General features: G+C 43.1%; 1 protein-coding gene across 2 annotated transcripts in view; it reads right to left on the bottom strand.

Annotated features, from left to right (window-relative positions):
- LOC106612448 (cullin-3) overlaps nucleotides 1-15916 on the bottom strand; it is a 28214-nt gene that overhangs the window by 9818 nt on the left and 2480 nt on the right. Inside the window, exons 2-7 of one of the 2 annotated variants that reach the window (XM_014213577.2) lie at nucleotides 14562-14759; nucleotides 2416-2529; nucleotides 1890-1961; nucleotides 1597-1757; nucleotides 553-667; nucleotides 139-367 (exon numbers count right to left, since the gene is read on the bottom strand). In XM_014213577.2, the coding sequence (XP_014069052.2) occupies nucleotides 139-367; nucleotides 553-667; nucleotides 1597-1757; nucleotides 1890-1961; nucleotides 2416-2529; nucleotides 14562-14759 (889 nt within the window). The remainder of the gene's footprint in view (nucleotides 1-138; nucleotides 368-552; nucleotides 668-1596; nucleotides 1758-1889; nucleotides 1962-2415; nucleotides 2530-14561; nucleotides 14760-15916) is intronic. The other variant, XM_014213578.2, reaches the window with a different exon arrangement.

Here is a 15916-nt window from a genome sequence, read left to right as displayed (position 1 = left end):
TATGTCCTATATAGTGCACTACTTTTGACCAGAGCCCTATCGGCCCTGTCAAAGGTATTTCACTGCATAGGGAATAAGATGCCATTTGGGATGCAAAGTATAGCCGGGACTGGAGTAGTAGTAGTGTGGCAAACTGACCCTCTGTCTTTCCGTTCTTGAGCATGTGGACAAGGCCCGAGTTCTCCATTTCCACGATGGTCTTCATGTGCTTGGAGATGAGCTCCCGCTCCACCACCTTGACGATGGGCTCTTCCGTCGTCTTGTCCAGGCAGTGCAGCACTCGCTCAATCTCCTCGTTTATCCGCGCCTCCACTTTCTTTATGTACACGCTTGCGCTGTTCTCCGCCAAAAACTTTTGACTTTCCATCTGGAGGGCAAACAAACATGGGGTTAGGAGCGCCTTGGGTGACTGAGAGGGCATACACATGATGTACATAATATGATAACAGTAGGCAAACAACAAATATCAATGCAAGTCAACGTGCATGACACATAGCATTCATGCGAATGAAATGTATGAATAGATGTGGGGGGGAGGGGATTCTTACAAACCTGGAAGAACTCTGCAGACATTTCTAAAAACGGGGCCTCAAAGTCCTCTTCGTAAACCGACCTCCCTTCGAGGCCTAAGATCATTAACATCTGGCAGGCATTTCTGATCGCCCCCCTGAGAGAGAGAGCGAAAGAGCGAGAGTGAGACAGACAGAGAGAGACAGACAGACACAGAGAGACAGACAGAGACAAACAGGGTCAGGTTAAAAGACACCTCTACAGATTCATTCTAATTCAGTCCATGTGTCAAGTACAGTGAGTCCCAAATTGCATTCTATTATGTGCCTGTCCATGACAGACTGACCAGGTGAAAGCCATGATCCCTTATTGATGTCACTTGTTAAATCCACTTCAAAATCAATGAAGATGAAGGGGAGGAGACAGGTTAAAGAAGAATTTTTAAGTCGAGACAATTGAGACATTTCAGTGTGTCAAGAACTGCAACGCTGCTGGGTTTTTCACACTCAAGTTTCCTGTGTGTATCAAGAATGGTCCACCACCCAAAGGACATCCAGCCAACTTGACAACTGTGGGAAGCATTGGGGTCAACATGGGCCAGCATCCCTGTGGAACGCTTTAGACACCTTGTAGAGTCCATGCCCCGACGAATTGAGGCTGTTCTGAGAGAAAAAGTGGGTGCAACTCCTAATGTTTTGTACGCTCAGTGTATAGGATACCATTTAGGTCTGGGTCAGCTCAAAGACTGTATCAGATACGTTTTAAATTCAACAAAGAGCACAATGAAATAATCATGGATTACAGTTGTGGTTTTCTTTATCGGGAAAAACACTGCTTCCTTCAGCTCAGAAACTGTGGCTTTGTTCGAATTCCTTCAAAGTGCATCCTTCCCTCCTCCCTTCAAACAGTCGATGCTTAGACATGACTGGACAGACGAACACAAGCGTTCTGCCGCATGGCTTACAGTCACTTCCAGTGATTACACTTGTCAAGTCATTTCAGTGATTCCTTCAACGAAGCTAGGAGTTTGTACACTTTTAAAGAAGTCGAACGGGGCCTGTATATAAACGGGTCATATTATTATACCTGTCCACCACTTCGCCCTTCCTCTCTCGTGCGATCATGTCCAGGAGGGTCTGTCGGAGGTGGTCTCGGATGCAGCCGTAGCGCACCACCTGGTCTCTGAAGATGATCAGGCCCAGGTTGTAGACATTCTCCACATTGTTCTGCTGCACGTACACCCGGTCCTGGGAAACAAGAGGAAGAGAGGTTGAAGCTTTGACATTCAAGGCTGATCTTGGGCAAGTTTTCCATTTCCCCCTCTAATGGTTATGTTTAGGATTGGTGGATGGGAAGCTGATCTCAGATCTGTACCTCACCCCGGAGCGCGTTTGAGACCTGCAGCCAGGAAGCAATGCATTACCAGTCCAAGGGAGGGTTACGAGATGACACTGTATTGAGAAATACAGTCAAATCCTAATAACTAAGAAGTGTGCACGTCTGATAAGGACAAATTGTGCATGTCAGCAGTTACGTTTTCTAAAAGTGTGATGATGCAAAACACAATGATGCAAAACGTAGCATCACTTTTAGATTTGTTCTGTATCTTGAAAACGTATCTGCTGACTGGAACAACGAATGAACAAAATACTAAAAACATGTTTTTTTTGTAAAACATCCCTGGTTTACGACTGCACCTTGTAGCTGTCAGAGCCATGTATTTAGAGAGTTTGGACATTGAGGTTTCTGCATAATGATGCATTTACATGACCCTACAATACTATGGCAGCCATGTTAGCATCCCATTCACTTTACATGGGGAATATTAAAATAATGCTATGTATGTCTAGAATTAAAACATAACTCTCTAAATACATGGCTCTGGTAGCTGGTGGTGCCACTCACCATGTACATGAGGATGTCTCTGATCATGACCATGGCTGTCTGGTGGTCGTTCCAGGCTTGGTTTAGTGTTTGGAGGAAGTTGTTGTTTAGTGAGTTGAGGACATCTTCCCGTACCTGTGGGGAAGCAGCAGCACAGTCAGGCAGAGAGGCAGAGAGGTTTGATACTACAACACCACACTGATGACTTGGCACACTGAGCCCAACTCGATTTCTCTGCATGACACACTCTCTCTGTCCGTGAGTCTCTCCCTCCACAAGCTCCTCTCTCTGTATGGGACTCTAAAGAACACTGTGCTCATCAACTTCGGGCAGAGAAATATCATCCATTTAGTGAAACAGTGCCCAGCATACTGACACACTATCTCAATGGAAAGTGAACCCCTCTCAGCTCACTATAATCACCTACTGATGAATCTGTTGTACTTACAGTGCATTCGGAAAGTATTCAGACCCCTTGACATTTTCCACATTTTGTTACGCTACAGCCTTATTCTAAAATGGATGAAATACAAAACATTCCTCAGCAATCTACACACAATAACCCATAGTGACAAAGCGATAACAGGTTTAGAATTTTTTTGCAAATGTATTACAAATAAAAAACAATTTCTTCATTTAAGTATTCAGACACTTTGCTAAGAGTCTCGAAATTGAGCTCAGGTGCATCCTGTTTTCATTGATTCTCCTTGACATGTTTCTACAACTTTATTGGAGTCCACGTGTGTTAAATTCAATTGATTGGGCATGATTTGGAAAGGCACACACCTGTCTATATAAAAGGTACCACAGTTGACAGTGCATGTCAGAGCAAAAACCAAGCCACGAGGTCGAAGGAATTGTTCGTAGAGCTACGAGACAGGATTGTGTCGAGGCACATATCTGGGGAAGGGTACGAAAAAAAAATGGACGTGGCATTGAAGGTCCCCAAGAACACAGTCGCCTCCATCATTCTTAAATGGAAGAAGTTTGGAACCACCGAGACTCTTCCTAGAGCTGGCCGCCCTGCTGTTCAGTTTGGCCGAAGGGCCTTGGTCAGGGAGGTGACCAAGAACCCGATGGTCACTCTGACAGAGCTCCAGAGTTCCTCTTTGGAGATGGGAGACCCTTCCAGAAGGACAACCATCTCTGTAGCACTCCAGCAATCAGGCCTTTATAGTAGAGTGGCGAAACAGAAGCCACTCCTTAGTAAAAGGCACATTTTATTTGTTATTATTTAACCTTTATTGAACTAGGCAAGCCAGTTGAGAACAAATTCTTATTTACAAAGATGGCCTAGGAACAGTGGGTTAACTGCCTTGTTCAGGGGCAGAACAACAGATTTTTACCTTGTCAGCTCGGGGATTCGATCTAGCATCCTTCCGGTTACTAGTCCAACGCTCTAACCACTAGGCTACCTGCCGCCCCAATAAAAGGCACATGACAGCCCGCTTGGAGTTTGCCAAAAGGCACCTAAAGACTCAGACCATGAGAAACAAGATTCTCTGGTCTGATGAAACCAAGATTGAACACTTTGGCCTGAATCCCAAGCGTCACATCTGGAGGAAACCTGGCACCATCCCTACTGTGAAGAATGGTGGTGGCAGCATCATCATGATGTGGTGATGTTTTTCAGTGGCAGGGACTGGGAGACTAGTCAGGATCGAGGGAGATGTACGGAGCAAAGTAGAGTGATCCTTGATGAAAATCTGCTCCAGAGCGCTCAGGACCTCAGACTGGGGCGAAGGTTCACCTTCCAACAGGACAACAACCCTAAGCACACATCCAAGACAACACAGGAGTGGCTTCGGGACAATTCTCTGAATGTCTGTGAGTGGCCCAGCCAGAGATCCGGACTTGAACCCGATCAAACATCTCTGGAGATTTCGTGGTATCCAATTGGTAGTTACAGTCTTGTCCCATCGCTGCAACTCTCGTACGGACTCGGGAGAGGCGAAGGTCGAGAGCCATGCGTCCCCCGAAACATGACCCTGCCAAGCCGCACTGCTTGTTGACACACTGCTCGCTTAAACCGGAAGCCAGCCGCACCAATGTGTTGGAGGAAACACTGTACAACTGGCGACCGTGTCAGAGTGCATGCCACCGGCCTGCCACACGAGTCGCTAGAGCGCGATGGGACAAGGTCATCCCGGCCGGCCAAACCCTGCCTTAGACCACTGGGCTGGGCCTCAAGCACTGCAGTGCCTTAGACTGCTGCACCACTCAGAAGGACCAATGCAACTTATTTATATCTGAAAACTTAAATGGCCATTTCATTCCTATTACATTTTAGTAGATGGTCTTATCCAGAGCAACTTACAGTAGTGAGTGCATACATTTTCATACTGATCCCCCGTGGGAATCGAACCCACAACCCTAGCATTGCAAGTGCCATGCTCTACCAACTGAGCCGCATCACAAACCACTTGATGTCTCAATTAGAGGTCGGACGATTAAATTAGGGCCGATTTCAAGTTTTCATAATTGGTAATCAGCCTTTTTGGACGCCGATTACATAGCAATCCACGAGGAAACTGCGTGGCAGGCTGACCACCTGTTACGCGAGTGCAGCGTCAAAAGGACCTTGTGGCTGCAAGGAGCCAAGGTAAGTTGCTTGCTAGCATTAAACTTTTTTTTTTATAAGCTATCAATCTTCACATAAATCGCTAGTTAACTACACATGGTTGATGATATTACTAGGTTAACTAGCTTGTCCTGCGTTGCATATAATCAATGCTGTGCCTGTTAATTTATCATTGAATCACAGCCTACTTCGCCAAACGGGTGATGATGTAACAAAAGCGCATTCGCGAAAAAAGCACAATCGTTGCACGAATGTACCGAACCATAAACATCAATGCCTTTCTTAAAATCAATACACAGAAGTATTTTTTTTCTTTAAACCTGCATATTTAGTTCATGTTAGCGGGCAATATTAACTAGGGAAATTGTGTCACTTCTCTTGCGTTAAGTGCAAGCAGAGTCAGGGTATATTCAACAGTTTGGGCCGCCTGGCTTGTTGCGTACTAATTTGCCATAATTTTACATAATTATGATATAACATTGAAGGTTGTGCAATGTAACAGCATTATTTAGACTTAGGGTTGCCACCCGTTCGATAAAATACAGAAGGGTTCCGTATTTCACTGAAAGAATAAACGTTTTGTTTTCGAAATGATAGTTTCCGGATTTGACCATATTAATGACCAAAGGCTCATATTTCTGTGTTTATTATATTATAATTAAGTCTATGATTTGATAGAGCAGTCTGACTGAGCGGTGGTAAGCAGCAGCAGGCTCGTAAGCATTCATTCAAACATCACTTTACTGCCTTTGCCAACAGCTCTTAACAATGCTTGATGCACAGCGCTGTTTATGACTTCAAGCCTATCAACTTCCGAGATTAGGCTGGCAATACTAAAGTGCCTATAAGAACATCTAATAGTCAAAGGTATATGAAATACAAATGGTATAGAGAGTAATAGTCGACGCGTCCTAATTCCTGTAATAACTACAACCTAAAACTTCTTAACTGGGAATATTTAACCACCAGCTTTCATATGTTCTCATGTTTTGAGCAAGGAACTTAAACGTTAGCTTAGCTTTTTGGATCTGAATGCCAAAACATTCAAGGGGAGGACGGTATTGAAAATCATACCGTCTGCATTTCAAAATACCACCGGTAAATGGTATATCGCCCAAGAATTGCAGTGGTCTGAAATAATTAATAGAATGGACCTATCCTATTTCGATGATTGAAATGACACCCACCCTTTATTTAAGAGCACGTTGTGTCTCAAACGATGGCAGGCACAACACAAAAACCTCAGATATGAAATAGCGTCTAAGCTGCAACTTATGCAAATTTGAGTACATGGACTTGTTGATAATTGATAATAAAAGGCAATAAAGGTTAAAAAAGGAACATTGAAATAACTTTTTTTCCTCAATAAATAATCACATAGTTTGACTACACTGTTTGTAAGCTTTTAAATTATATCAAATTCAACAGTTTATATTTTCCAGTGAGAAAGACATGGATGTCTCATTGTATGGTAGGGTGTGCAAAATGGGTCAACTTTGAGCACCTTTATTTTTACTTAACCTTTATTTAACTAGGCAAGCCAGTATGAACAAATTCTTATTTACAATGACGGCCTACGTAAAGGCCTCCTGCAGGGATGGGTGCTCAGATTAAAAATACAGGACAAAACACACATCACGACAAGAGAGACAACAACACTACATAAAGAGAGACCTAAGACGACAACATACCATGACAGCAACACATGACAACACAGCATGGTAGCAACAACATGACAACATGGTAGCAACACAGCATGGCAGCAGCACAACATGGTAGTTGCACAAAACAGGGTACAAACATTGTTGGGCACAGACAACAGCAAAGGGCAAGAAGGTTTGACAACAATACATCACGCAAAGCAGCCACAACTGTCAGTAAGAGTGTCCATGATTGAGACTTTGAATGAAGAGATGTTGAGATAAAACTGGTGTTGTATGTGGAGGTTGAGGGCTGCAGTAGATATCATAGATAACCCTCTTAGGGGGGAGTGAGGGCCTTTCTAAATAACAAACAACCAGTGGGTCTTGCGACGTGTATACAGGGATGACCAGTTTACAGGAGAGTATAGAGTGCAGTGATGTGTCCTATAAGGAGCATTGGTGGCAAATCTGATGGCCAAATGGTAAAGAACATCTAGCCGCTCGAGAGCACCCTTACCCGCTGAACACAAAATCGGGGGGGCAGTTGGGTATAAAACTATCATCTGAATATAAATGGATGAGAGAGCTTCCTACTGCCTGAGCTATGTTGTTGATGCAAATGGAGAAGAGCGTGGGGCCTAGGATCGACCCTTGGGATACACCCTTGGTGACAGACAGTGGCTGAGACAGCAGATGTTCTGACTTTATACACTGCCCTCGGAGGTAGTTAGAAAACCAGGTCAAAGACCCCTCAGAGACACCAATGCGCCTTAGCTGGCCCACAAGAATGGAACGGTCAAAAGCTTTGGCCAAGTCAATAAAAAATAGCTGCACAACATTGCTTAGAATCAAGGGCAATGGTGACATCATTGAGGACCTTTAAGGTTGCAGTGACACATCCATAACCTGAGGAGAAACCAGATTGCATACCAGAGAGAATACTATAGACATCAAGAAAGCCAGTCAGTTGATTATTGACAAGTTTTTCCAATACTTTTGATAAACGGGGCAAAATAGAAATTGGCCTATAATAGTTAAGATCAGCTTGATCTCCCCCTTTAAATAAAGGACTAACCATGGCTGCCTTCCAAGCAATGGGAATCTCCCCAGAGAGGAGAGACGGGTTAAAAAGGTCAGAGATAGGCTTGGCGATTATATGGGCAGCAACCTTAGAAGAAAAGGTCTAAACCATTTGACCCAGATGTTTTTTGGGGGTTAAATTTAAGGAGCTCCTTTAGCACCTCGGACTCAGTGACCGCCTGCAGGGAGAAACTTTGTAGCGGGGCAGGGAAAAAAGAGGGAGGAGCATCAGAGCTAGTCATATTAGAAGGGGTGGGAGATGAGGAAATGTTGGACGGGCAAGGAGGCATGGCTGAGTCAAATAGGAATCCTGATTTAATGAAGTGATGATTAAAGAGCTCAGCCATGTGCTCCTTGTTAGTAAAAACCACATCAACAACATTAAGGGACATGGGCAGCTGTGTGGAGGAGGGTTTATTCTCCAGGTCTTTAACCATTTTCCAGAACTTCTTGGGGTTAAACCCTGAGAGAGAGAGAGAACTGCTCCTTAAACTTCTTAGGGATAGGAAGTAACTAACTTTGGCCTTCCAGATAGCCTGATTGCACTTATTTCTCATTTGCCTGAACGAGAGCCAGTCAACCTGAGTATGCTTGTGCTGAGCCTTTCGCCAAATGCAATTCTTGATGTGGAGTAACTCGGCAACATCAAGGTCAAACCAGGGTCTGAATCGGTTTTAATTCAAATGTTCTTTATGGGGGCGTGTTTGTTAACAATATCACTGAAGATTTCAAAAAAGAAGGTCCAAGCTTCTTTGACAGAGGGGATCAATTTGATTCTATACCAATATACAGAGGCCACGTCATGAAGGAAGGCTTGCTCATTAAAGTTTTTTTAGCAAGCTTCTATGACAAAACAGGACAGGACGTTTCACTGAGCAGCCATTATGAACACGGGCTGTAAAACAGTTGTCACTAAGGTCATTACAGAAAACACCAGACTGGTACCTATCAGGATTATTTGTGAGGATAACACTGAGGAGAGTAGCCTTTTCTGGGTGTTTGGAGTCATACCTTGTGGGATTGGTAATAATCTGAGAAAAATGTAGGGAGTCTCATTGCTTTAGGACATGGTTAGATGGTTTAAGCATGTCCCAGTTTAGGTCACCTAAGCAGGACAAATTCAGACTTAATGTAAGGGGCCAGGAGAGAGCTTGGGTCAGCTAGGGTTCAGGCCGGTGCTGAAGGAGGACGATCTAACGCCCTGCAACAGTCAACGAAGAGCTATTTGAAAGTTTACCTTTATTTAACCAGGTAGGCTAGTTGAGAACAAGTACTCATTTGCAACTGCGACCTGGCCAAGATAAAGCGTAGCAGTTCGACACATACAACACAGTTACACATGGAATAAACAAACATACAGTCAATAATACAGTGGAGAAAGTCTATATACAGTATGTGCAAATGAGGTAAGATAAGGGAGGTAAGGCAATAAATAGGCCATGGTGGCGAAGTAATTACATTTACATTTAAGTCATTTAGCAGACGCTCTTATCCAGAGCGACTTACAAATTGGTGCATTCACCTTATAATATCCAGTGGAACAACCACTTTACAATAGTGCATCTAAATCTTTTAAGTGGGGGGGGGGGGGTTAGAAGGATTACTTTATCCTATCCCAGGTATTCCTTAGAGGTGGGGTTTCAGGTGTCTCCGGAAGGTGGTGATTGACTCCGCTGTCCTGGCGTCGTGAGGGAGCTTGTTCCACCATTGGGGTGCCAGAGCAGCGAACAGTTTTGACTGGGCTGAGCGGGAACTGTGCTTCCTCAGAGGTAGAGAGGCGAGCAGGCCAGAGGTGGATGAACGCAGTGCCCTTGTTTGGGTGTAGGGCCTGATCAGAGCCTGAAGGTACGGAGGTGCCGTTCCCCTCACAGCTCCGTAGGCAAGCACCATGGTCTTGTAGCGGATGCGAGCTTCAACTGGAAGCCAGTGGAGAGAGCGGAGGAGCGGGGTGACGTGAGAGAACTTGGGAAGGTTGAACACCAGACGGGCTGCGGCGTTCTGGATGAGTTGTAGGGGTTTAATGGCACAGGCAGGGAGCCCAGCCAACAGCGAGTTGCAGTAATCCAGGCGGGAGATGACAAGTGCCTGGATTAGGACCTGCGCCGCTTCCTGTGTGAGGCAGGGTCGTACTCTGCGAATGTTGTAGAGCATGAACCTACAGGCTCGGGTCACCGCCTTGATGTTAGTGGAAATTACAATATAGCAATTAAACAATGGAATGGTAGATGTGCAGAAGATGAATGTGCAAGTAGAGATACTGGAGTGCAAAGGAGCAAGATAAATAAATAAATACAGTATGGGGATGAGGTAGTTGGATGGGCTATTTACAGGTGCAGTGATCTATGAGCTGCTCTGACAGCTGGTGCTTAAGCTAGTGAGGGAGATATGAGCCTCCAGCTTCAGTGATTTTTGCCACTTTATGACCAGTTCTTCCATAGTTAAACTTGTTTGGAAAGTTTTGTTTAAATCAAAATGGATGCTGTCAAAAAGGGATTGAATTCAAATGGATTTACCCTATTACTCTGATTGCAAATGTGGGGGACAAGAACAGAATGTCAATGGGAGAGAATTTGTTTTAATTCTGAGATGCCAATTGGGTGGTGTTTTTTTTTTTTAAGGCCACTGCTGAAATATTGACTACCAATCATCGCTCTGGATATCTGAAAAGGTAGGCATGCGCCCTACATAGGGCTATGGTGACCGTAGTACAGCCACACTGGCAGTCAGGAGTCATGACCACAGTCATCTGATGCCTCTGATTGTCATTAGTAGCCTACCAAACTTGCTAATGGCCAGTAGCTAATGGCCGGTACTCAGCACTCTCGTCCCTCTAATCACTCTGACATCAATACAAATGAAATCTAAAAGTAAATACTTCATGAGAGCCCTGGCATTCAGAGTTTGAGCAGAATAGGATCATCTTTTGCACAGGGAGAGACAGCTTCTCATAGCTGTTTGATGCATGGAATGAAAGTGTTCCTGTTGCGTTTCTATAGGCTATGCAATCTGTTAAAAAGAGGAGAATCCCATCAGCTTTCTATAGGCTAGGCCTAATATATGTACGTCTCAGCTTTCCAAATATTAAGCAAATTGCTTCGCTTTACAACCGAAGTTGCCTAACTGGCTTGCATGAAAATTAACCGCGGGAAAAGCGTACTCCATTTGCTATTCAAGTGCATATGGAAGACGTCTTTTTTTCCCCTGCCCCGACAGGTGCATGATAGTTGCCCATTCTGAATCAAAACTAATTTCACACATTATTTAGTATATGTAAAGACAATATTAAATTGAGAATAGTCTGAACAATGAAAATATTATCACTTGTTAATGATTCACAGTGCAAGCATTTTTTTGCAACTTTTTCAAATCATAGTGGCATGCATTATCCTGTTAGGGACAGACGTTCCGCTAGCTTTACAACGAAAGCAAAACATTAGATTATGTCAGGAGAGTACCCAGCCAGAAATAATCACACACCCATTTTTCAAGGTGGCATATATGTCACAAAAACCAAAACCACAGCTAAATGCAGCACTAACCTTTGATGATCTTCATCAGATGACACTCCTAGGACATTATGTTATACAATACATGCATGTTTTGTTCAATCAAGTTCATATTTATATCAAAAAGCAGCTTTTTACATTAGCATGTTTTGTTCAGAACTAGCATACCCACCGAAAACTTCCGGTGAATTTACTAAATTACTCACGATAAACGTTGACAAAAAACATAATAATTATTTTAAGAATTATAGATACAGAACTCCTTTATGCAATCGCGGTGTCCGATTTTAAAATAGCTTTTCGGTGAAAGCACATTTTGCAATATTCTGAGTAGATAGCCCGGCCACTCACCAAAGTCAGATTTACTATAAGAAAAATTTGATTACCTTTGCTGTTCTTCGTCAGAATGCACTCCCAGGACTTCTACTTCAACAACCAATGTTGTTTTGGTTCCAAATAATCCATAGTTATATCCAAATAGCTCCGTTTTGTTTGTGCGTTCAAGACACTATCCGAAGGGTGACGCGCCGGCGCATTTCGTGACAAAAAATGTAAAAATGTTCCATTACTGTACTTCAAATCATGTCAAACGCTGTTTAAAATAAATTTTTATGCGATTTTTCTCGTAAAATAGCGATAATATTCCAACCGGGAAACGTTGTATCCGTTCAAACACTGAAAGAAGAAAATGGAGTCGTCACATGCACGCGCACACCAGTGTCATTGTTCTCAGAAGTACCACTCTCCAAAACCCCTGCTGTTTTTCGCCCAGAGACTGCAGAGTTATCATTCCAAGTTCTGGCGCCTTCTGAGAGCCAATGAAAGCCTTAGAAAATGTCACGTTACAGCAGAGATCCTGTATTTTCGATAAAGAGGCTACAGAAGGCCAAGAAATGGTCAGACAGGGCACTTCCCATATAGAATCTTCTCAGGTTTTGGCCTGCCATATGAGTTCTGTTATACTCACAGACACCATTCAAACAGTTTTAGAAACTTTAGGGTGTTTTCTATCCAAATCTACTAATTATGTGCATATTCTAGTTTCCGGGCAGGAGTAATAACCAGATTAAATCGGGTACGTTTTTTATCTGGCCGTGAAAATACTGCCCCCTATCCCAAACAGGTTATGTAACCTGAAGTGGCCAAATACATCCAAAACGTAGCCTATATGCTCAAGACCCCTGGAACATGGTTGGAGAGCCCATAGCCTACACAGCCTGGTGAAACGTGTTCTGACTGAGTTTTGACTGGCCACTATTTAATAAAAGTGTATCCCAGCTTTCTTGTGCTGCTATATTTAAATTAAGCACATTAATCTGCTTTACAAACAGTGTAGCCTACCTGGCATATTAAAAAAGTAACTGCACATAACCTCCATTCGCTATTCGAGTGCAGGCTATGGATGATTTCCATTTTTTGTGGGCCATTCTAAATAAAAAATAATTCCACACATATGTAAAGACCAGATTAAATGGAGAATACTGCGTGAGGATATTATCAAGTGCATGTCAAATTCTGAATGTGAGACTGATGACGTGTGTGTAGCCTGCGCAAGAAAAAGAGCAGAGCACTTCCCTTTCATGCAACTTTTTTCAAATCATCATTCTTTGCTTCATGTAGCCTTCATGTATTAGAAATCAAAACATATAACCTAACATTTGTATCACAACTAAAGTTGAATAAATAACTGTAAATTAAGCATATAGGAGGACCTGTTTCTTTGTTAACCACTCAACACCGAATAGCCGCATGTGCGCACTCCCTCGAAAATCGTTTGGGAGAAAAAATACCCTATTTTATTCAGTTATGTTCAATTGTATTGTTCTTACTATAAAAGAATGAATTATAAGCAAATATTGCCTGATAAATGAACTAGTGTAGCCAACTGCCATATGGCACAGCCAGATCAGGGCCTACCATAAGGAATATGCTATTCTGTTCTTCTGGAATAGGCTACATTTTCTTCATAGACCTGCCTAAAAAAAATTGATTTATTGTGATGTGCTGGCTATATTAAATTGATTTATTAGACGTTTTAAAATGTAGATGTTCCAAAGGTCCGCATCAGTGGCTTGTAGGCTATAAGTGGAAACCGGAGATGCAAAGCATGTTTATGTTAATTAAATGGTCAGCCGACCGGCTGAAGAATTGTAATGGCCACTAAAGCCCCTAGCCCTGCATAGATATTTAATTGGCCCAGTAATGTCATCGTTTCCAAATAGTTTGCAGACGCCATAGAAACCTGTCACGGCTTCAAGATAATCTGATGCTGCTTCCTGCTGCTACTCATTCAGTGGAATATGTTGGCCTACATGGTGTGTGGTTTAAACATGAACGTTATAGGGATCATGTGATAGAAAACTGTCTGAGGATAGTTTGTGGAACTAAATCACACAAACGCTTTCCCAAGGTCAAAGGCTATCACAACCACTGATTAAAGCACCAAAAGGCAGATTGATCTGCTTCCTAGTACCTACATAATTCGACAAAACACAAAGCAAAACCAAAAACACAAATCCTGCTTCACTCTCCGAAACAGGATACTTTTTCAATCAACCGAGCTTGTCATTGATCAGGACTGTGTGTGATTACTGAAAGAGAGCTTTCAAATCTCCAGTCAGATGCCTATGGGCCCTAGTGGAGCTGGGCCTTCTGATAGCCCCATTCCTCAAACTTAACTCATTTAAATTCCAACCACTAAATATAAGGCTTCTGAATGAATGGAAGCAACTTATGTTTTCCGAATAGTTTGCTTTATTTTGCAAGTCCACCGCATCCAGCCATAGTCAGACAGATTCTCTGAGATTTCCACAGTAATTGGTTTAATATGAGCACTCCACTTCATCACGCTGTCAGCATACCAAACAGGCCCAACACTGAACAGGCTAATCGGCCTGTAATTTAATATCGCCTGGATTCGATTGACAGACGTTCACAAGGTTTGTTTCCTTGCTTTTCAACAATGAAAATATTATTATGGTCAAGGTGAGTAACATATTGTGGTCAAGCTCAGTGACTATTCTACCACTGTAGAGATCCTGTAAGTGTACTGATGTAAAATACGCTGCCACTGATTTTACAAGGGTGATTACTGCCATACCCGCACAAATCCAGCAAAGGGACGTTAATCCAGACCCGGGTAGTGTTCATGAAAAACCAAACGAAAGAAAACTGGCTGAAACAGGGAGGGACTACCTGGACTGGTCCAATAAGAAACACTCGTTTTCATTGTCTGTTGTAAAATGTTTTAACATTATTCCATCACATTCCCTAATGAACAGCACCCAGTAGTGAATCAACTCCCCGACTTGCGCTGGGATGAGCACGAGTCTACCACCCTGCGTTCATTGGCCTTACTTTGTTGATGAGGTGCTCTGTGACCACCTCCCGGAGGCCCGTGTACAGCTTCTCGCCGTGTTTGTGCAGCACCATGGTGTAGGCGTTCCTGTAGAGCTCCTCGAAGCTCAGCCCGCTGTTGTTCTTCCTCTGGATCTCCTGGATGGCATTCTTCAGAAGGTCCCAGATGTTGTTTACATACTTCTCGTCCATTGTCATCTGCAGTGGACAAAGGAAGTAAGAGTGAGAGGAGAGCAGACAAATAGACTGACAGGCCAAAGTTTCGGGGATCTTTGGCTCCCTCGTTTGAGGGAGAACTGGAGCAAAGCAAGCTTGATAGACACCGTGTGCATAGCCTCCATTTTTATCACAGTCTCCTGCTAGGCTAGCCTACTTCTTTAGGTCAGCAACCTGTGAGAGAGACAAGACAAGTATACATGTTCTACACTTCTGCAACTCAAAAAACCCTACTTATTTAAAGAGTAGACAATATTATATTGCAATATCTTACAGTTTGAGTGTAACATTGATAAAAGAATGCTCCTCCTGAAAATGTATGATTTATATTCCTACTTTCGATCCTATATGTAAAAGTATATTAAAACAAATCACTGTAAGGGAAACGGAGGTGTGTCCCTATTTGTGTTCCTTGTGATGAACTAAGACTGCAGGACTGCAATATCATGACAATATTCCCAATAAGGTTCCATCCAGTCCATAGCATGAATGAAAGCGTTTTATATTTTCCATATCATATTACTCACGGCCACCTTTAACTGTGCCTCGTAACATTTGCCTTTCCCCCAAATTCTCCTTTTAACTGGACAGACAGTAATTCCACTGTAGCCAACCATCACACTCGGATAAACATGGCCATATTCACAGCTTGACATAAATCCCTTGTCCCCTTTGGCTGTCACACTCAACCATGGCCTGTTAAACCTGGAGGCTCTCCAAAGTGAGGCTGGCCGAAAGCTGCATACAAGGTGTCTGGATATAGCACCATCCACACACACAGACAAACACAAGCATATTTCACAGGAAGGAAGTAACAGTGTGATTGGACAGGGTTCACAGGGATCCGGGAGGTAACATAGCAGGACAATCCATGACCCTACTCAACCCGAGAACAATTATGCAAAGTTGGTATTTGGATTTCTTATTGGAGTGAGGGACGGGGTTCAGGACGAAGTGAAACCCTTTGCAACTAATAGGCATTTTACTCACAAGTCATTTTTGTAAAACCTAGTAACTTACCACAATAAATTAACTGTCATATATCCCACTAATAATCCAGGTAGAGGGCCTGAACCTTTTTCGGCCCATGATTGCACAGTTTTGTTTTACGCTCTGGTCAACGTTAGTAGAGGAAGTGC

This window comes from Salmo salar, chromosome ssa09, assembly GCF_905237065.1.
Source record: "Salmo salar chromosome ssa09, Ssal_v3.1, whole genome shotgun sequence".
NCBI classification, from domain to species: Eukaryota; Metazoa; Chordata; class Actinopteri; order Salmoniformes; family Salmonidae; genus Salmo; species Salmo salar.
This window is presented reverse-complemented; position numbering and strand designations above follow the sequence as displayed.